This window comes from Lucilia cuprina, chromosome 2 (genome assembly GCF_022045245.1).
Source record: "Lucilia cuprina isolate Lc7/37 chromosome 2, ASM2204524v1, whole genome shotgun sequence".
In the NCBI taxonomy this organism is placed as follows: Eukaryota; Metazoa; Arthropoda; class Insecta; order Diptera; family Calliphoridae; genus Lucilia; species Lucilia cuprina.
Window position 1 is genome coordinate 38,661,804 of NC_060950.1, and position 23,376 is coordinate 38,685,179.

The 23,376-nt window shown below is 29.5% G+C and overlaps 1 protein-coding gene across 1 annotated transcript; it reads left to right on the forward strand.

Annotated features, from left to right (window-relative positions):
* Positions 1–456: 456 nt before the first annotated feature.
* LOC111678551 (putative oligosaccharyltransferase complex subunit CG9662) lies at positions 457–21,853 on the forward strand. Its single transcript, XM_023439938.2, has 2 exons — positions 457–680; positions 21,402–21,853. The coding sequence occupies exons 1-2, from the start codon at positions 545–547 to the stop codon at positions 21,710–21,712; spliced, it is 447 nt and encodes a 148-aa protein (XP_023295706.2). The 5' UTR covers positions 457–544; the 3' UTR covers positions 21,713–21,853.
* The last annotated feature ends 1,523 nt before the right edge of the window (positions 21,854–23,376 follow it).

The following is a 23,376-nucleotide window of genomic DNA, read 5'->3' on the forward strand; positions in this document are numbered from 1 at the left end:
TTAGAATGATTAAAATCGTCAAGTTTCTTATTTATATTGCTCTTAGGGTAGCAGAGCACACTGGGTATAGCTAGTAAATAAACAATTTTATTTGTTTTGTTTTTACGTTATTGATCTTTTTCATAATGCAAATTTTTTTAGAAACTGATTTTCTGCAAGATGTTTTATATGGAGGATATAGTTAAATATCGGCTGATCCTCGTAAAACTTTTTTTAATTTTTAAGAATTTTTTATTCATACCTGCATATATTCTCACAAAACTTTTGAGCTTGCTCTGTTTTGCTGTTATCAACAATATATTTGCTTCCAAATCCCACTTTCTAATCTCTCGGATTCCGTTTTTATTTAAAATCGTTGAAAATTTAAAAACTAAACGTAGTTGAAAACTTAGCCGGCTTAAAGTCGATTTTAAGCCGCCGCCGACATATGTAGTGTCAGCCGCCGTTAATATTTGTCGGCGCAGGGCTCTGTGTGTGCATGAACCAATTTTCAGTGCGTTTTTGTGAACGTAAACAATTTAAATTTCGCAGGATATAAATAAAAATGTTACAAAGTATTTACGAGCTACCATTTAATATTTTGGTGCCTCCAAATATTAAACTTCGTATACATATTCCAAAACCATCTCCCTTCTTCATTTTCTGTTGTATCTTAGTATCATACTTTTTGGTGACTGGAGGTAAGGAACAATGATGATTAGTTATTTATATTCCACAATTTCTAAATTCTAAGGACTTATGCATGATATAATAAATGCATCCTAGGCATATATTAGTAGGTTGATATCCGTTTAACAAATTCAGGAAATCTTCGCTTGTCACGGCTTTGAATAAAAAAATTTTAAGCCGGCTACAAGAAATCTACACAATGTGAATACAGTGAATGAATCAATTAAGTAATTTAGCTAGGTAAAATTTTAGGAATTTTAATTGTCTGCAGAAGAAAGTAAAATTGATATTCTTAACGAGATTTTTGATAAAATGTGAACGTGTTATTAATTTTTTTAGTCAATGAAGTAGGTATTTCGCATGATTTAAAAATATAGAAGGTTGTTTCAATATGAATTTGTTGACAAGAAAGGAGATGTTTGAAGTTTATTATTTGTGTAAATATTCAAAAGAGCGTTGCCATATTAAGAAAAAGTGTAAAATACATTGAGAAATTTTTAAACACATATGTGTAATTCATAAATGATGTACAACGATATATATAAGTGGCTGTTGAATTTGAATCTTAATTGCAATGCGTTCTTTTTAAATCAAAATGTAATTAAGCTTTAGTGGAATTAATAATGATTTTTATTATGTTTTACTTACTTAACTTTATCTCAATAATTATAATCAATTAAGTAAAAAAATGTTGTTAATTATGTTATAACTTTTTTCATTTTTTTGGTTACATTTATAAATTTATTTTGTTTTAAATAACGATTTAAATGCCGAATTCGGAAAAATGTTCTGCCTAAGAAAAATCTTTTTACAATCTTTACATCTAATTTAGAGTTATTAATATTTAGCAAAGTGTACATATAATTTAATTTAGTGTTTAACTGATTTCCATTAAAAGTAACGAATGTTGAGTTCAGTTTTTCTATTTCGTTCATAAAGAATGAATTTGGTTTATATAATCCCCCCTCCGAAAGTACATTTACATAAGTATAATTTTCATCTAATTTTTCACCATTTCGGAAAAAGACAGCTCATTTTTATAAAAATATTTTTTGTTGTGTTAAAATTTTTTTTTTATTTGAATTAAAATATTTGTTATTTATTTTAAGTTTGAATATTTAAAATGAAATGTGGGATTAATATTTATGAATATGGTAGCTTTATTTTATACATAAACTTCAAATCGCCTTTCTTGTCAGATGGTTAATCAGACTGACATTAAGGCAAATTGAAACTACCTTCTAATATATTTATACCATGGTATTTCGTATTTTTTTTATAAATTTTTTTTAATTGCTGCATTATTTAATAAAATTAATGTTTTTTGCTCCTATATATTTAAATCGCTCCTATATATTTAAATGACTGCTGTAGATATCGAGAAGAAAAATAAGAAATAACACCTCTTTTTGGAGCAAGAAATATGGAGTCATTTAAAAATATTGCGCTTTTAAGAACACAATAGGAATAGGAATCTCCTTATAATTATGGGATATTAACTATGTTCCAAACAAGAAAACATAGCCCAATGATCTTCATGGTGCATTGGGAACAAAATACAATGTTGAAACGTCACCGTACAGCTATATAGATCATATCAGAATAAAATAAATAGATTTTTTTTACATCTGACCACAAAATATTTCGATTCCTGCTCAAGGGAAGATTTCAATGGTTAGCTTTCCTAATTTCGTTGACTACTTGGTTCTTTCGGTCTCCATGTAAACCAGCCGGTGCTTTAAATAAAACCGATCATGGTTATGATCATGTAAACCAGCCGGTGCTTTAAATAAAACCGATCATGGTTATCAGTGACGCATCTCTGAGACAGTCTAGATCATGGAAAAAAACTCTAATCAGATAGAGTAGTCTGTGCTCTTGTAAGACTGGACAGTCACATAGAACGTGTTGTACCAATTCCACTTCCTCTACGTCTAAGCAGCTTCTAAAGTAGCTATGATTTGGGTAGCCCAGACATATGTCCAATCATACAGTGCCCAGTTATTATACCAAATAGATGCCTAATCGAGTTCTTACCAAGAGATAAGAGTGTCCTATCTGTTGTCAGAGTGGGCCAGAGCAGTCTCGATATTCTACAAGTGGTGATATTTGACCACCTGAGTTTCGTCTTAATCATAGCCCGTTCATCTATCAGTTTTTATAGGGTCGTCAGAGGAGTGTAAGGGTTAAGTCCAGGGACGACCCTTTGGTTGCGCATTCATCAGATATTTCATTTCCCGGATGCTCTCATGTCCTGGAACCCATATCAACTCATCGTGATGTTGTGTCAGTTGTGCCAACGATTGAATGCAATTGAAAAGACATTCCATCTTAATGACATTGGAGTTAAGAGCCTTGATTGATGCATTGATGCATTAGTTTAGGATTCCATCATGGTTGCCGGAATTTCCTAGGAACCTGCCGCACCCTACTTGAAGCAAGTAGGGTCCAACTCTTGTGTACCATGTAGTAAGTATGGTATCAATCAAATTACCGAATTTGACCCAGTCGGTTTTCCCAGGATTTCTAAAGGGGTTTTCCCTATCAAGAATTCTGACTGAGTCAGTGTTCTTTACCAAAGTAATATCAATGATCTGTTCTCTGATCCTGTTGAAAAACGTTGATCTATTACCCCTATTGCAAACACTAAGGTTAGTGGTTAGAAGGTATTGAAGTAAACACTCACCCATGTCATTAATATCCGAGCTCCCCCACAAAGTATGATGGGCATTAGCATCACATTCCATGACAAGATCATGGAACATTGTATTACACCATTCTATTAGTGTGCGTACGCACGAGAGGGCGGATTGTCTTCGTCGTACGGTAAGTACGCAGATGATATAATTAGAGTTGGTAGCCCCTGTTGCTCTAATGCAACTACCGTTAAATCAGCAGAACTGTAATTAGATAGAAGAAAAACTTTAATGTCTTTCCTGACCAAAATACAGCTCTTTATTTTACCTTCAGGGATTGGAGAGAAGAGAACTTTAGTGGCCTTCAAGCCAGGGTTCTTGGATTAAGGCCACGTGGTTAACTACCTTGTCCATAAAGCACAGCAAGTCGTCCGTTGCTGCTTCGGAGTGGTGCAGATTAATCTGTACCACCCTCAGGCCGCTTGGATTCATCACTGCGTTTCTCTGTGGGCAAGATCAACCGAAGATGGTTGAGCCCGTATTTTATGACGCCTTGAGAGGAACGAAGGAGTCGGCGGGATTCTGTACCAATTTTGATCCAGAGATCCTTACCTTCTCCCTTGTCCCTCGTGCGTCCTCGTTCTATCGTCCAGTCGTCAGTACAAGTTCCTTATTCTGACGCTTAATTAGTGTTAGTATGGAATAGGAGGAGGAACCCTCACTCTCACCGTCGTATGAAAAGGTACTTGGTTCAGTGAGACGATTTCGCGTTGGGCCAGGGTTCGCCAACTCCACGGATGCAGTTTTTGAGAAGGCCTAGGGCTTTCTCATTACCACACCCGATGATTTTGACACCCTTTGATCATTTGGCGCTGTCGAACGCAGTAAAAGAGTCATCCTCACTGCGTGGGAGTTTGTCAACTAGTGCCCGCAAGATCTTCTCCTCCAGAAATAGCCATCTGTCCGTAGTCATTTTCCCATCAGACTAGGCCTGCTTGCTGGACCTTTGGTGACCGTCGCTGTAGCTCGAGATGAGGAAGATGCAGATAGTGCCTTGGGCGTTGCGCTGGCAGACTTTGTCATGCCACATTGGTCATCACCTGTATTTGGTCCTGACGTGGTCTTCTTTGATGAAGATGGCTGTACGTTAGTATTCTCCAAGACGGTGATCGTGTTCGGTCCAGTGCTGGCATGGGGCACATGTTTAGATGTGGTCACATGCCTGCTCTGGTTTGGTTCCGTCTTAGTCATGGCTGGCCTGACCTCCACAACAGTAGTATTTAGCATTACCTCATACTTCTGTATGTGGTAGGTATGCCGCAAACGCTTTTCTCGGGTAGTCAGAGTCCCAGGATCCCTAGAGTTCAGCGATCTGACATATCGGAAAGAGCGTTTGTTGCCCGCCAACCTTTTCCGTTCGTCCTGTTCCGTGTCCTGTCCTTTGTTTGTCGGTTCTGATTATTGCAGAACAAAATTCAGCTCAGCTAGTTTTATACATATGGGCATTTCCACCGAAAAGTCTACCGTGGCTCAAAAACTAAAAGTCATCAAAAATAAAATTTCAACTTCTATTATTATAGAAAAAGATTCAAATTTTATTATATTAAAGACCCCAAAGCTTTTCTTAACCACTATAGTGAGAAATCGGAATTAAAAGTTACAATAATATTTCAGGCATATTCTTCCACCTTTAGTAGCATTTGCTTTTGATAGTTTTTATTATTTTAAAGGCTAATATTTAAATGGACTTTTATCGGAAAACATTTGTTGAGTTAATAGTTATCTTAAAACATACAAATATAAAAAGATAAAGATCCTTAAAAGGCACATTTTCGGTTTTCTTTCATAGACTTTTAAATGTCACGTTCGTCACGTTGAAACATGATTTATCCCCATAACTTTTTAGTTGGTATTCAGAAGTATTCAAAACTTTTAATCTAAATCAAGTTTAGTATATAGAACTAAATTTTAAAGTAAAGAAAAATAATTCTAAGCACGGTTATTTTTTATAGAATTTCAAAGTCTGTCACGTCACATTACATAAATTTTCTCAAGTGCAACCTTGGAATTGTGAAATATTTTTATTTAAAAAGATGTGATATTTATGCAATTTATTCAATTAGGTGATAGTTATGATTTTTTAGTTGATAAGTGGAAGAAAAAGCACAGAAATTCAACAAATTATATTTTTAAGAAATGTATGGAAAAAAGTTATTTTCGGATATCGGCTTTATATGGGCGTTATGACCGATTATTGTATTATCATCAGAAGGGTCAGTAGTTGTACATTTGGAAGTTTTTTGTGTGTTTGTATTATCAGGATGGCGAAATTTTAGTTATATATCCATGTTTATGGGTATATCAAATGTTGGCTTTGTATGGAAGCTATGCCTAATCATGGACCAATTTTTTAAAAAAAATAGGATAAACGATTTTTGTGTATGTCAAAATTATTTGTGTTGAATTTTATGGTGATATAAGCATTTTTAAAAGTTTTATGTTAATTAATGTTAATTCTTATATTATTCTTATATGGGATCTATTTTCAACTAAAATGTTATTAAAAAGTCGAAATATTTCTCCGATTCCAAAAACTTTCAACAATGTGCGTCCAAAATAAATCTATGGACTAATTAATTTGCAATAATATTGCAAATTTCATCATTGGAAATTTTGTCACATCACGTCATGTCACGTCACGTCACACATAACGGCTTGTACAAAAATCTGAAAACTATTTTTTAGTTCTAAAAGCTGAAAAATAATCAATAAATATTCCAAAATACAATAAAAAAGGTTTTAACAAAATAACCAGGTGAAACTCGCAGATTTTTACATTTTTGTCAAAAAAGAAATAAGCAACTTCTATTTCTGTCACATCACGTCACGCTCTTTAACTACTTATATCTTAGGGCCATTAAGATCATTCAATTTCTTCTTCCGACCAGTTATAGAGCTATTGAAGCCCTATATAAAAATACAAGAATTTTTAAAAAATATATATGTATATATATATTTTTCATCTCTTTAAAACGTACGACCGTCACGTTCGTCACAATGGAAATGCCCATATACAAACTTTATTTATAAAGTTTTTGCATTTCAAACTTTCTACAAATCTGATTAATATCAGTAAAGTTAAATTAGCTTGCTTTGAATTTAAATTTTCAATAAATACTACGAAATGTTATGATCTAAAACTAATAATAAAACTAATGTACATATATTTGTGTAAAATTCACAGGGTTCAGAAAAATTCATGTATGAATACATAAATTTAAACATTTATAATAAATTGACACACTCTTGCAAAATTTGTAGCTAAGAATTGTTTTCATTTTAAGCATTCTTAAAAGTAAACATTTATTTTTTTTATTAAGGTATATACATATTCTCGTATATGAATTGTGAGAAGTAAAAAATGTATAAATTTTAGAGATCCTCTCATCACTCTCATTAAAGTATATACTCATTAATGTTATTATTTTAATAATATATGTTTGAACTTTTTGTAGTTTGTTTCTTATATTCTTATGAGATATATTTTTATTTTTTAATTTTTGCTACTTTACAAAAATGAAAAAATAAAAATATATCTCATTCTTTTGCATTCAATAGGTATGTATGTAGTAGAAAAATATTTTGTTTTTTTGTTGTTAGGCACAAATAGTGATTTGGCATAACGGTTTAATCTATAGATGTTTCATTTTGCGTTGTCTTTCTTTTGTTGTTATCTTTAAGTTAACATCAAAACTTTGGAGGCCCATAACTCCCGGACCCTAAAAGAACGGATAATTTTTTGTCCTTTGTTGAAGTCACAAGGAAAAGTACTATCATGTAGTACAAACAAATTTTTAAAATCAGCTGGATTAGAACGCAAGATTTATACCCATTCCTATTTCGGTGCGGATCAAAAATTTTTTTTGTCTACAACAAAACAATCTTGTTTACCCTACTCTAATTTATTTGGAAGTATCCTTCTGTGTATGCTTTTCAAATAAAATTAAGTAAACAAACATATTTTTGAAAAAAAAAAACAACAAGTAGGACCGAGCAAAAAACAGAAATAAACGCATCATAAAAAGCACAAAATTGTTATTTTACCAGTCTTTGCACATATTCTTATTCTTACATGCAAAAACACGAACATTCTCAATCTCGATATTTTACATTTATTTATCAACAGAACAAATTTTACATGCATGAAAAAAAGTTTTTCTTGTTATCTCAATATTGTACGAAAATAAAAAACATTACTAATAGGATCATGGAAGAATGAATAAAGCAAAGTTTTATCTCTTTACAAAATTTATTTGTTTTTTTTTTTTGTATGAGCTTGAGTGATAAGTGAATGAAAATTTGGAACCATGAAAATTCCAGATATTTTTTAAAAGAAAAATTTCCAAATTGATGTTCAATTAATTGAATAAAACTCTGTTATAATTGTTAGTTCGCATGGAACTGTATGAGGTTTTAAAAGAGCTTAAGTTCAACATTGGAACTTGATATTTATTTTAATAAGGAAGTATGTAGTTAAAAAGTTTCAGAAATTATGAATGTTTTTATTTAAAACTATAATGAATTACATTTCTTTATTTTAAATACATCTTCTGTCTGCTAAATTTCAACAAACTTTAACATTTTCTATACAAACATAATGATTTTAAGATTTTCATATATAAAATAATTAAATTCATGTAATCCCGAAAAATTGCTATTTTCAATCCCGGGATTTCTAAAAGATAGTACCGATTTGGCATCCCTAGAATTTACACAGAAAAAAGTTAGCATTATTTACTAAAAAAGAGAGGAAAAAAATGTAAAATTTCTCTACAAATAAACTACTTGAAGTACAATTTCGGTGAAAAACCAATGAATTTTACATAAGCTTATATGATTGGAGGTATGTTGTTTACTGTTGGCAACTTTTAAGTAGATTTATTTTTAGAAGTAGTAAACATTTAATATGTGCTCATTAAATGTTGGTTTTCATATCTTTAGTGTTGCAGCTCTGTATTCAGAATAAGCATTAGATATTATTATTATTTACATAAAAATGAAAGGGAAAGAAAGTGCAGAAACCATATACAGTGTCTCACATATATATTCGAATTTATTTTTTTTTATGAATTACTGTGTTATTTTATGATGCTACATAAAAAATAATAATAACATTTAATTTTTTTAATGAAATTTTATTTATTTTTATTATTTTTTACCAAACACAAGAAAAATAATTCGAATTTTTTCTAAGAATTTTATTGGAATACTTGAACACGTGTTTTATTGCCCCTTAATTATCCCATTATGAAGGTAGTGGTTATATGGAATGTTTAACATTATATTTTTTGGAAAATATCATAATTATGTTGTAAATCCTTCATGTGTAAGCGCTTAAAATGTTCAAAGAAAAAGAGTTGATCAATTCAAATTAAATATAATCAAGGCCGATCAATTAAATACATATAGAAAATGTTTGATAGATTCCCATCGACAATATATTTTATCATTACACGCATGGAACAAAGAAATCCATTGAGTATTTACCATTATCAAGTAGTCCAAAACTGCTGACAATACAGGACGGCAGGGAAATACTGAGGAAATACCGAAGGAACCTTCATCTATCAGCTCCAAATATTAACAACGAACTCAGGACAGTCCTGTAAAAAAAATAGTGTCGAAATTGTGGTAAAGTACCAAGGTTGTAACCGCTCATATCGAACGGGGATTTTCGGGATTTTAAAATCCCAAAGTTTAAGTGTTTTTCCGCTAAATTTATACATTATAAAATATTAAATAAGAGAATTTTAATAGTTTTTGATTAAAAAATAAGCAGGATCATAAAATTTTAAACTATTTTTAAATCGAATTACATTATTCGTTCAGTAATTTTTTAGACTTAAGATGACTCTACTAACTTACAAGATGAAATATCAAAAATAAAAAGGGCAATAAAAAAATAAAATAATAAAGGATTTGACTTGATTTGTACCTCGCCTCCGATATATTTAAAAAACTAATTTTCTGAAATATGCTTTATATGGGGGTTTCCCCCAAGCTCCCTTTTTGAGGCGATTCTCATAAAAATTGGAGGATGAATTTTTAAGCGAATTGTGGACATAAAAGTAATTTTTTGAAGGGGGAGGGGGTGCTAGGTCACAAGAGACCTAAATTCAACTGGGTCTTCAAGGCTAGTATAAAATTTAGTTGAGCCGCTTTTTTTCGATATACGAGTATATTAAACATAATTATGAGCTAATCGGGGAAAACCCGACTAAACTAAAGTGGTGTAGGGTATAAAAAGGATAATAAATAGGCATTGATACTATCGGATATGGGTATATCAGAATCTATACTGGCAGTCAACCTGTTAATAAAATGGCGAGATGATAATTCTCTTATTTGGGAAATAGGACACGATATATAACTGGAAATAATATTGCTGATAGCTTGGCAAAAGATGGAACTACGATGGCTATACTTGATATAGACAGTTTTGTAGTGTTTTCCTAGCGGTCATTAAAAACCATATATCCGATATTCAGCTCAAGATGGTTGCTCACATGAGTGGTGTATCTAGAACAGCCAAGCGCAGAAAGAGAAACTGTTATTGTAGTGGTGAGAAAATACTAAAAACACTTAGAAAAAATATTTCCTAATTACGCTTGTTATGATCAAGTTTCAAAAGAAGTAAAATGGTAAATTTTACAGATAAAACATATCCAAAGAAAATAAAACTGTTTATTTCTTCACAAAGATTAAATATTTTTATATAAAATGTTTAAAAAAGTATTAAAAATATAGTTTTCATTTATTTTTATTATTATGCATTCCTAAAAAGTTTTTAGAGTGTATGAGTTTTTTGCAAGATATTCTCTTGTTTGCAAATAATGTTGTTGTTTTTATAAATTTTGTTTGCAATTTCTGAAACAAAGCGACATCAACCTACTTTGTTGAATGCTGTCAAGCAACTAAAGATAATTTTTGTAATTTTTACGCTCTTTCTATGAGTTTTATTTATGATTGGGTTATGTATGTGTGAATTGCCGAAAATCTTCGTAATTAGAACAATATGAACGCGCAACGCTGCACAGTGGTATAGAAAAAAAGAGGGAAATAATTCGGTAATTTATAAATCCGATTTTAATGAAATTTGGTATGCACAAAGAGGAGGTGTTGTCGAGTTTAGGTTTTGAATTTGGACCTTATAGGCCAACCAGGGGCCCGACGGGGGGTCCTCAAATTAGGACACCTCGGCTATGTTAAATTTTTAAAACGATCGTATTTCTTCATTTGAGTTCCGATTTAAAAAAAATTCGGAAAACTTAACATCTTTTAGAAAATGTAACTAGCACTATTTTTTTCATCCATAAGGTTAACTCTTAAATTTGTTACATATATTGATGAAAATAATAGTACTAGGTAAATTTTCTAAATGATGTTGACTTTTCTCTAATTAATTTGTCACTTAAAAAACATTAGGTAGGCATGTTATATATCAATGGAAAGGTAATTTTGTCTATTTTTCAAAACTGTATATAATATTTGAAAATTAAAAAACTCGCGGAATACTTAAAAAAAAAAATAAAATAAAAAATGTTTTTATTCAGTTTTTGCGAAGATACAAATTTTTCAAATTGCAATAAAAATTTTATTTATGAATATTTTTTAATGAAATTTTACAGTTAGGTAGATTTTTTACTTAAAATCCAAAGTTAAATAAAAATTGAATTTTCTTATTAGAAATCCCGGAATTCCCAAAAAGTTTTAAAAAATCCCAAAAATGGGATTTTTTGTTTTTTTTTTGCCAATTATATCCATACCAGGGGCGGGGTTATCGAAACCCGTTACAAAATGATTAAGAACATATTGGGTCATATAAAACAGGTCAAGAAAAAGATACTTTTTTCCCAAAAAAATGCCAAAAATAGCCTTTTTTTAAATTAAAATGCCTGTAACTTTGGACTCAGTCATGATTTGTACATAATTATTTCACTGCTTGATATATAAACTTGTTGTTAAGCGAATAAAAAGAGATAATTTACTGCTAAGATGACATTTTTATAGTGCGGACCCCCCGCTGGTTGGCCTAAAAGGTCCAAATTCAAAACCTAAATTCGACAATACCTCATCTTTGTGCATACCAAATTTCATTAAAATCGGTTTAACCGTTTAGAAGTTACCGAATTATTTCACTCTTTTTTTCCTATACCACTGTGCGCTGATCTAGAAAGCACTATTTAAATAATTATTTTATTATTTTTAGTACTTTGAATTAATTTGTTTTCCAAAAATTTCACAAAATACTTATATGAAAGCTTTCTGTATTAGTAAAGACATACTTAATGTATTCATATTGTAATATGTTATTTTTGTCGGTAAATTATTAAGATTTTTTGAAAATTTTACAAATCCTGATAATCCCGGGATCCCGATATCGGGATTCCGGAATTCATTTAAAAATCCCGAATCCCGGGATTTTTGAAAATTATTCCCGATTGGCATCCCTATATCGAAGTTTATCGATGTTAAGTGTATAGACTCCTCAAATAGACTCATAAGTAGGAATATTGGATTCTGGAAGGAGGTTATCTTCGACGGTGAGAACAAATATAATATTTTTGGCTCAGATGGTCGTCAAATAATATGGCTAAAGTTTGGAGATTCCTTGGAATTATCTAAGTTTAAATCAACTTTAAAGGACCCAAATTGCTCTGTCATATTTTAGACTAGAAGGTCCACTTGTCAATTTTAGAACAGAATTTGCATGCTAGTACCACTAAAAATGGGGCTACAACCAACTGTAAAGGACCCAAATCGGTCTGTCATATTTTGGGGTTCTATGTCCGTCCACGGTAAAAATTTATTAATGCAATTATAGACTAGAAGGTCTACTTGTCAATTTTAGAACAGATTTTGCATGCTAGTACCACTAAAAATGGGGCTACAACCCATTCAATTTATTTTTTAACAGAAAAACGATCCAAAACACACGACCTGGTACGTGAAAATGTTGATCATTTACAACACTAAGTATCTTCTTTCGCCAAATTTTTAATGGAGTCAATGTCTGGACTTAAATAAACTCCATTGAAAGTTTGTTGGTTTATTGACAAGAACAACTTTTAAATCACCATACGGTTGTTTTGCATGAAGAATGAGACATAATAACGCCAGAACTATTCCATAAATTGGTCGAAACGGTCCCACGACACTTGGAAGTTGTTTTTAAAAACAAAGGCTACTATATTTTTACTTCATAATGCTTGTTCAGCTCCACCACAATTTCCCAAGATTTTATGAAAATAAAACAAAATATTTGCAAATTTAATGAGACGTAGATCTCTCTGCATTTATTATTATTTTACCTCGTAGAAGTAATAATGCCAAGAGCACGTAGTGCTTATGTTGTTACTTTACAAAACGTAAATTGGTGGCAAACAATATTTAGGTACCGTTAACGGTTTACTCGTTAGAATTTTCCAACAAAGTTGTAAATAAAGTGGAGCTTATTAAGATTCTAACGTCGCAAAAAATAGTATTTGCATATGCTATCAAAACAAGTGTAACCCATAAATCGAACTTGAACATTGCCGGCCACCTTGCAACACTAAAGAGTGTTGCAATTAACATTGAGATCTATATCTATAGATTTATTATTTGTTATTTTTTTTTTTTCATATAACAAGTGATCAAAAGTATCACGCCAGACTGGGCTGGTAAAATAATGGTTCCCATAGAACAAAGTCTAAGGGATGTAGTTTTCCGCAGACTACATACTGCTCTCAAAGAGAGAATGGTTGTAAGCAGACCATGAACTGGGCCCCTTAAAGAGGGTCATGGTCATAAATGACCCAACCACAAAGTGATGTATTTAAATTAAGTATGTATATTAAAGTAGACGTAAATATATTCTTGTGAGCATTTTAAGTGATAGTCAAACAAAAGTTAAGAAGCGTTAGACCACGTAGTGTATTGTAAATTTGCGATATGTGATTCAAAGTCCCTGGGATTGGCTGGTCCTGTCAGAATCCAGCCAAATACAGTTTTTTTGAGCCAATAATGACCCTAATATATTTTGCTGTACTTCCGGTAAAATTATACGATGATATAAATCCGTACAAATAAGAATATCTACAGGCCTACTAGTTTTTGTAGTTTTAATAACAAAAAACCTAAACAGCAAAATACTTTATTACAATACGTTCAAATTTAAACAAAAATACTGTTAATTAATAGCACGATTTTACATTTTTGTGGTAGAATATCAAAATATAAGATATTCTTACTTTACTTATCTTTTCATATTTTACTGATTATTTAAATTAATTTGTTCAATAATTAATTTTTAAAAGAGGCAAAAAGATGCCAACATTTTAATGTTGATGTTATTGAGAAGAGTTAAGATTAAGTTTGGGATATGTTCGCTTAGGAGACATATGTTGGTAAATTTTCTCTTTTAAAAATTTAAAAAAGTTGTCAATTTAACAATTGTATAATAAAATTTATGATGACAATATGAATGAATTGTTACATATTTTTTGCACTTGCAAAATTTGTAAAAAAAAGCTTTTGTGGGAATTTATATTTCCAACTTCAAATGACATTTGTATAATTGTCATAAGGATCTATATGAAAAAGAAATTGTTAGAAATTGAAGAAATTGGCATTTAATTTTTCTTAAAATGCCATTTTCTCTATTAGATACTAATGGCTTTAAGAGTTTAACTTCCCAAATTTTCCATGGATGAATCCCATTACATCAAAAAATATAATGTCCGTAGTATTAGAATATTTTGATCAAAAACTAAAACTTGAGATATAAGTTTTATTTAATAAACAAAAAAATAGAACTTAATATTAATTTTCATTTCTGAGGAAAACAGTTTTGAATGAAAAATTATTAATAAAATTTAAGTTTTATAATAGAACTTATATGTATATACTGTCTTTGATACGTACATACATACGTACATAATTTTTTTAAGTAATTAAATGGATAAAAAATAGAAGTTTTCAAATAAATCACATGATATAACAAAATCGAAATGGATAAAAAATGTCGCCTAGGTAAAAAAATTATCATTTTTCATAAGTAATATCGTTCTCGTATCGGTCATAGAAAGTTGGGCTTTTTAACATTTAGTTTATTAAAACATTACAAATACTTTCAAAATTCACTTTAAAAACGGAAACGATAGTATTTACTAACCCAGCAAAAAAAATTGAAGTTCAAGAAGAAGGGATATGTTCATGATTTGTTTTGTACGTATTCTTGTTAATGCATTTTAAATACATGCCAAAATTTTTATAAATTTGTAATGAGTGAAGTCATGAAAAAATTCACACAATAATTTTAAGTCCATTTTAACATCTTGATTAATAAGAGAAGAAAATACCAAGTTGGCTGAATGCTTAACGGATTTTAATGCATTTTAAAATAAATATAGTGCACCAATGAAAATTTTGCATGAGAATCATCGAATGTTCACTGGTTATAACCACTCATTTTAATGACGTGCTATTATTCCAAATACGAACCCATGCTCACCAATGACACTCTAATGTTAAAATTATTTATGTTACCCCTAAATATGAAACAGTTCATTATTAGTTGAGCCCATATACAACTTTTTGCACGTCGTTTTTTGCTGGGAAGCGAACAATAAATTTTATATTTTGCGAAAGAGAAAAACTAAATTGCACTTTTCCTTATAATATCGTTTTTCCATGCTATTTGGTACATAAAATTAATTTTTTTCTGTTTTTTACTAAAGATTACACTAAAAAAATATCTGCAAAAAGGTAACTTAACATGTGTAAATTTAAGATATATCTGAAATCTGAAAAAAGACATAACATGCATACATACAGTGTCTCTCATATGTATTCGAAATTAAGTATAATATGAAAAGAAACCAAATTTAATAACATATTTTGTATGCAAAATTAATAAATTAATTTGTTAAATTCTTTAGGCAGTCCTTAGCTTTAATATCACGCTTTATAAAACATTAAAAATTCACATTTACTTAAATTATTTTAGCTTTATTTAAAAAAGTCCATAAAATTACCTCACAAAAGTATACGATTTTTTTCTGTATTTCATATTTGACTATATTATACGAAACACAAAAATTAGAATTGAATGGTTTTTTTCCTAAAAATTAATTTAAGGGGTAACTATCAACCGAATGGATATATTTTTGGACCATTTTTTCCACAATTTTAGGGCATTTGTACCATCTTTTTAAGTAATATCAATAAAATGGCGGTTTTTGGCAATATTTGTATTTTTTCTCCTTTTTCCCAGAGATAAAACCAAAATTTGTTATTGTGATTTAATATACCCCTTGGGGTATCTAAAAATAATATTTTTTATTGCAAGAATCTGTATTTAAACGTTCCAAGATATATTATTGGAATCATTCTTCTATCGCTAATTCAATTTATTGGAACTCAAGTCCATTTTCATAATACTAGGGTCAACATTTTTCGGGGAAACTTGTCTTCTATATATTGTTTTTGATATCAGCTGTTATACGTTTTAAGTTTTTAATATATTGTGGAAGTGTACAACTCCAAAGCATGCCTCGAAGAAACGCCATTCAATATAGTGGATTCTTTCTTTTTATAACCAATGGCCTCAAGGCTGAATGTCACCATATAATTATGGTCTAACTAAAAAATATTGATATCTATTTAAATATTATCTTCTATGATTAAAATAAACCCAAAATTTTGAACATACAGTGTTGTTGTAATGGACAACATAATCATGAATGTTATGAGTAGTAAAAACGTAAATCTACTGTATAGGATGACGTTTTGTTAGGGCATGTTTTGGAGTTGTACACCGCTACGACGTCTTGAAAATTTAAAATATATTAATGCTAATATCTATAATTATATATACTAGCCAACTTTGTCGAAAAATATTGATCCTAGTGGTACAAAAAGGGTCTTAAGATCCAGATAAGTCAATTAGAAACAGAAGAACTATACCAAAAATATATCTTGGAATGTTTAAAAACAGATGCTTATAACAAAAATTATTATTTTTAGATACCTCAAGGAATCCATTAAATCCCAATATAAAATTTTAGTTTTATCTCTTAAAAAAATAGAAAAAAATGGCAAATGGTAAAAAATCGTTATATTATATAAAAAGATGGTACAAATACCCCAAAATTGTGGACCAAATGGGCCAAAAATATATCCTTTCGGTTGTTACTAACCCCTTAAAACAATTTTAAGCAAAAAGACCATTCGATTCTAATTTTTGTGTTTCGTAAAATATGGTCAAATATGAAATACAGGAAAAATTCGAATACTTTTGTGAAGTAATTTTATGGACTTTTTTTAAATATAGCTAAATTAATTTAAGTAAATGTGAATTTTTAAAATTTTAAAAAGCGTGATATCAAAGCTAAGGACTGTCTAGACAATTTAACAAATTAATTTATTAATTTTGCATACACAATATGTTATTAAATTTGGTTTCTTTTCACATTATACTTAAATTCGAATACTTATGAGAGACACTGTATATAAATTATTATTTTTATTTTTGAAGTTAATTCAAAGGTTTGTATGAAAGAATATAAAGAAATTAGGGCTTGTCATTCGGTACCTAACGCTTAGAATGTATTGGTAGAATTTGTAGAATAGAATATTATCGTAAAAGGTCAACTTTCCCGGAAAAAAGCTAACTAACTAAAAGCTAACAGCTGTCAAAAAAAAACTCTAAATATGTATAATTAGGATTTTTTATAAGTGTTATGGTATGTTTCCACTGGCTTGAAATCTGCTAGATTTGCTAAACCTCTTCAAGGTGTTTTCACTGAGCTTACTCGTTTTTGATATTCGAATTTTCGAACAAATTCTGTCACTTTATTTTTTCATATCCACAATAAAGTTACGTTTATGTAAAATTACATATTAAAAATAAAAAATTGCAGTTGTAAACAAATAAATTTATTTATTAAATGTCACTAATTTTAAAATTATAATTTGTTATTATTTTCACTTCGATATTAATTGTTCACTTTTTTTATGAAAACATTCAATTTAAATGGATAGCCCAAAGAAGTATTTGCTTATCCTAGACACATCGCAGTGTTGCATAAACAAATCTTGTTCGAAAAATACTATTTCGACATGTTTTAAATCAAATCTAGTAGATTAACTAGATTTGGATGTGTCAAAAATGTATGGGAAATCTACATGATTTCAACTAGTTTTGCCCAAATCAACTAGATTTACTCAAAACGCCTCAGTGGAAACATAGCATTAGAGTATAAAAGCTTTTTAACACGCATAAAGTCGGTCGAAATAATAATACATGGCTCTTACTACATTATTTTCTTAAATTATTACATTTTAAATTGTAGATTGTATTTATAAAAGCATGATAATATTTTGCATGCTTTATATAATTGTTAAAATGAAAAATTCTTAAATTTTTCAATTTTCATGCATATCTATGTTTACTACATAAAAATGATGCTCTTCACCTTGAAATTAGAAAAAAAAAGATTTTGAAAAAGAAAATATATTCAAATATTGAATTTGTTGTTGTAGCTTTGTGTGAAGAGAGAAAGCTCTTTTATTCACGGTAAAGCTTGAGTTGGTAGCTTTGTGTGAAGAGAGAAAACTCTTTTATTCGCGGTTAAGCTTGAGTTGGTCTTCTATGGTTTGTATTTTCTTTATTTTTTCTTGGAACAAATAACACTATGCAAAAAATTGGGGTCTAGTGGATGAAAAATTCCTGTGATAACTTAAAGTACCAGGTTATATTATTAAAACCCCCAACCCGTTTGGCTTTGGTAGGTCAAACTTTTATGTTATCGGTCAGAAAATGACAAATGAGAAATAAATAGAAATATGAGAGAATTTGTAGTTACTGCCGTAGCTTTACAGCTTAATTACAATTGGAATCGCTGTCGACATATCATACAAAATTAAGCGACTGTCGACAGACCACATTTTTTGACATTTATAAGAAAAAATCAATGCAAAATGGTTTTGTTAAAAATTATTTTTTATGAAATAACAAGTAAGAGTGCTATATTCGGCTGTGCCGAATCTTATATACCCTTCACCATAGTGTATTTTAAACATATTAGCTTTATAAATTTTAAATTTTTCCCGTCTACATTATTACTAAACCAAAAGAAAAACAAAATGAACAACAACAACAACGCAAAACGAAATAAAAAACAAAATTCACAAGGCATCTAAAACAACAGACATCTATACACACATAATGAAAAACACAGAAAAACAAAAACAAAATAACGCAATAAAACCAACCTACATCAAAATATACGAACAGAATTTACAAAAACAAAACAAAAAGAAAATACACAACTCAATGACGCCAACAGCATCCAAACATAAAAAAATACACTGCTGAATTAAACCAAATACATCTACACACGCACATGTACATCTTTATCCAATTCACAGTGTTGTTGTTGTTTTTAACAAAGCATGAAAAAATGTGGCTTTTTTGATGAAATTTTTAGAGGTTCTATCGGATTTTTGCTCATATCTCCGTTATTTATAGACCGATTTTGCTGATTTTAAATAGCGATCTTCTTGAAAGCATGTCTAACTGAATTATTGAAGATTCAGATCTCGCCGATATCTGGGGACCTCTAAAAACTGATTTCAACAGACAGACATACAGACAGAAGGACATAGCTTAATCGACTCCGCTATCTATAAGGATCCAGAATATATATACTTTATAGGGTCGGAAAATTATATTATAGAAATTACAAACGGAATGGCAAACTTATATATACCCTTCTCACGAAGGTGAAGGATGTAAAAAAAAGATAAAAAAAATTATTCTGAATAAAATACGGGAACAGACATATTATTTTTCTCGTTCTATTTATATTTATTTCATTTAATATCTATCATTAATAATCCAACATGCCGAAAAAGACGCATCATAATAAGCCCGTTTTCGCAATTTTGCAAGATTTTTAACAAAATATTCTGAATATAAGGTAATGCTACAATAAAAAAATAATAGAATAATGAGAGAAACTCCAGCGATCGCAATAAAAATAAAACCATTCTAAATGTATGAAAACTCATTGTCGACAGCAATTGTGGTTCCAATTGTAATTAAGCTGTTATTTATGGACCTTCAGTGAATCAATTAAGTAATTTTATAAATTTTAAGAAAAAACTTTATCTGAACAATTACTTTTAGCAAAATAAAGTAATTTGTTTGTTGTATTTTTTAAAGAATATCTTATATTTTAATTTTCCACCATAAAAAGTAAAATCGTTATAATAATTAACGAGATTTTTGATAAAATGTGAACCTATTGTTAATTTTTTGGGTCAATAAAGTATTTTGCTTTTTTTAGGTTTTTTGTTCATTTTTTAATATTGCTGCATTATTTTATAAAATTTATTTAGTAGCGGAACGCCTAAATTTGGACATTTCTTAACCGAATTTTTATCCTATCTACCTATCAGAATTTATCAATATTTGACTTAGCATGAAATCTATCGTTTCTTTCATTAAATTTCGAAAATAATAAGTAATTTTGAGTTGGATACATGATATATTAGATAATCAATGAATTTGGACCTAGAAAAAATGTTTTGTGAGGTATAAATCTATATATTATAACAAAAATAATCCGGGTTTTTGGTCATTTTGTATAGATAAACAAAAACTACATTACGGAAACTCTATCTATTTTAGGAGTATTGTGTAAATTTTATTTCGAATTGTATAATATTGATTCTTATTCAATAAATCTAACCAAGTATCATCCTATCCACTCTAAGTATGGGGACATCACCATATACCACTATAGAACTATTAAATGCTAAAATCTTGATTTTCAACCTCATATTATGAATAAGATACAGTAGGCGTATTTGGATCTGGATAGTTATTCTTGATTTGGGTTCTAAATATATATAAGTGTATGTATTAGGTGAAAAATATTGCTTTTGTTGACGTTGCGGTATGATATCTAATTTAGTTATTTTTCCTGTACTACACGACAGTTCACTTTACATTGGTTCCAAGCAACCTAAGGTCTGTTTAGAGGTCTAAATTTAAACATAGTGTTTCTCCTAGTTCGTATATAGATTTCGAAAAAGATAAATCAGGAGTCCAATAGTTTTCCTTGGATACAAGTCGCCTCCCTTTGGCAGTTAAAGATTTTGAAAGAGCACTCAGTGCGTCATCATATCATTTGGATCATTTTATCTATTACTCTATTTTATATTTTTTAATGTTATTGATTAAACATTTCATAATTATATTTTACTGATTTACACTTGTTCTAGAAATCTAAACTAATTTTTTATATCGAAATTTTCTCAATATTATCCTTTAAACATTTTAAGGCAAATAACATCACATTTTCACCCAATGAGGATATGATTTTTGCAAATCGCAATTGAAAAATACTTAACACTCTTCCTTTTAACAATAAAACAATAAATTCCAAAAATAATTTGAAAACCCCAATGAAATTAACCGGAATTCTCAATATGCAAAATACTTTATTGACATGCAAATTCTGATGAAAAATAATAAAATGCAACAACAAATGCACCAAAATTTTTATTTTAATATTTTATCTAATTTTTCCCATTGTACACAATCTCTATTTTTAATTGGAAAACATATATTTACTTTTTACCTGTTTTTCGAATTTTATTTATGAACAAAAAACAAAATTCTCTTAAAAAAAGGTAGGCAAAAAACTTAGTTGATTCACTGTATGTCGTTTTGACAACGTTTTTGTTTAAAGTTACATTCGTTCTCTGTTTCATAATTTAAAGTTTTTATATAAACCATGTTTTAAGCATTTAAATATATTCAAACTTTCCGAAATCTAATGATAGTTTATCGTTGTATAGCTTTTCAGGCATATTTAATTTTTATGAAAAAAAAAATACTTTTAAATAATTAACTTCATATCAAGATTACTTCTAAGAGACCCCAATGTGCATCGTTTTTGGATTTAGATTACAATTAATTTTCAAATAATTAATACTACATAGACGCATGTTTTCTATAAATTGTTTTTTTTTTGCTTTTAGGAATCATATATGATGTTATTGTGGAACCACCAAGCGTTGGCGCCACTGTAGACGAAAATGGACATTCAAGACCTGTAGCCTTTATGCCTTATCGTGTCAATGGGCAGTACATTATGGAAGGATTGGCGAGCAGTTTTCTTTTTACAATAGGAGGACTTGGATTTATTATAATGGATCAGACACATGCTCCGGGAAAAACGAATCTTAATCGTTTATTGCTCACTTCTATGGGATTCATATTTATTTTAGTATCATTCTTTACAACATGGCTTTTTATGCGAATGAAATTGCCCAGTTATTTACAGCCATAAATTTATCGGAATCTCAAATGTAGCAGACAAGATTAAACAATTTGCTCATTTTTTAAAGTATTACTAACACAAATGCAATATGTGCAGTTCACGATATAAAGATGTATTAGACTCAATAAAATTTTGCTATTTTGAAAAATATCACTTACCACATAAGAAAAAGTTTCTCAACAAAAGTTTCCTAGTGTGCACCTGGTCCAACTAAGAGCACTTTTAGCTGAGGGGATATTACGCAGGAAATTTTCTCAATTCTATTTTAAATGACCTTATTAAAATAATGAACGTTTAGATGGAGACTTAATGTTGTTTTTATTATTTTGTTTAATAACACCGTCAAACAGTATTTTTCACAATTTTAAAATTAGTGGTAGAATATTAGAATAATTGTAATCACCCTATTTTAACAATATGGGTATCAATCGAAAGAGGACATATCTAATATTTATATGTTGCATTTCGTTTTATTTTTTAAAAATAAAAATATATAAAAAATATCCTTATAAAAGATTATCCTTTATAACCCTTGAAATTTTATAATATTTATTTTCCCAAAAATATATTTTAAAAAAAGATATTAGAATGGAGTATATCTCTTTCAAATTTGGTGTTCATATCTCTATTTGTTTAATTTTTATTATTATTTTTTTAAATTATCCTAGATAAATTTAATAAATTTTTCACATCAGAAAACTTCAAAGGTTTTTTAGCTAAAATAATAATAAACTTCTAATAGTTTTATTATGTCCATGGACTTTGTGACAATATTAAAAGATAAATGTATTGGAAAATGTAGGTAGGATTTAAGAAAGTGGTAGTCTTATCCTGGATAGAATTGCTTTTAACTTAGCTGCATGTTGTATCGGAATTTGCAGGGGTTATAAACTCCGGTGTATTTGGAATATCATGATAAATGGACTAATTGTAATCCATGCTCTTTATGCCACTTTTCTCATGAAAGACCTCAGTGGACACAATGATACTGTTTGGTTTGCGATAACGTCCATGGATATTATGACGCCACCTTAAAGTTGTTTTTAACTTTCAATTGATATTATATGGAAAATACACAAATTATATCCAATAAACATTTTTTAATTTAAGTAAATGTATAAAACTTAACTGACATCCCACTAGCAACTGCTTTGACAGCATGATGTTGTGTTCTATGCAGGTGTTCTTCAGACGTCATTTGAATGCTGCCTGTTACCGTTCTAAGGGCTGTCTTTTGACAGCTTTGGAGCTTCTTCCATTGTATGTGGCTAAATCTGGGTGTCTACACTAGCGCTGCGTAGTTTACCACTGACCGGCCAATGTTGTTGTTGTAACAGCTTAAACTATACAATTTTAATCCGGGGGTTCTGTATTTAGGTCCAAGCCAAGAAATTGGGCTACTTCAATGGGGTTAGTCCATAAATCAATTTATATTTTTAACATCTTTAACGTAGTTTTTTCATATACAGAAAAACTGAAAATAAGTTTCAATTATAAAAATAATCGTATCAACCAAGTTTTGCTTCTATAACCAAAATGATGATATCAATTACCAAATTTGTAAAAAATATATATTTTTTTCAAATAACGAATTAATCAGAACAATTAATGTCAATAATTGAGTAAAAATTTAACATTAATAAATTCATTAACTGTATTAATTAAATATTTGA

Bases quoted from the DNA above. Each gene is read 5' to 3' on its own strand.
- LOC111678551 (XM_023439938.2), top strand. From the start codon at position 545: ATGTTACAAAGTATTTACGAGCTACCATTTAATATTTTGGTGCCTCCA. The intron at 681-21,401 runs GTAAGGAACAAT...TTTTGCTTTTAG, and splicing joins ATACTTTTTGGTGACTGGAG to GAATCATATATGATGTTATT.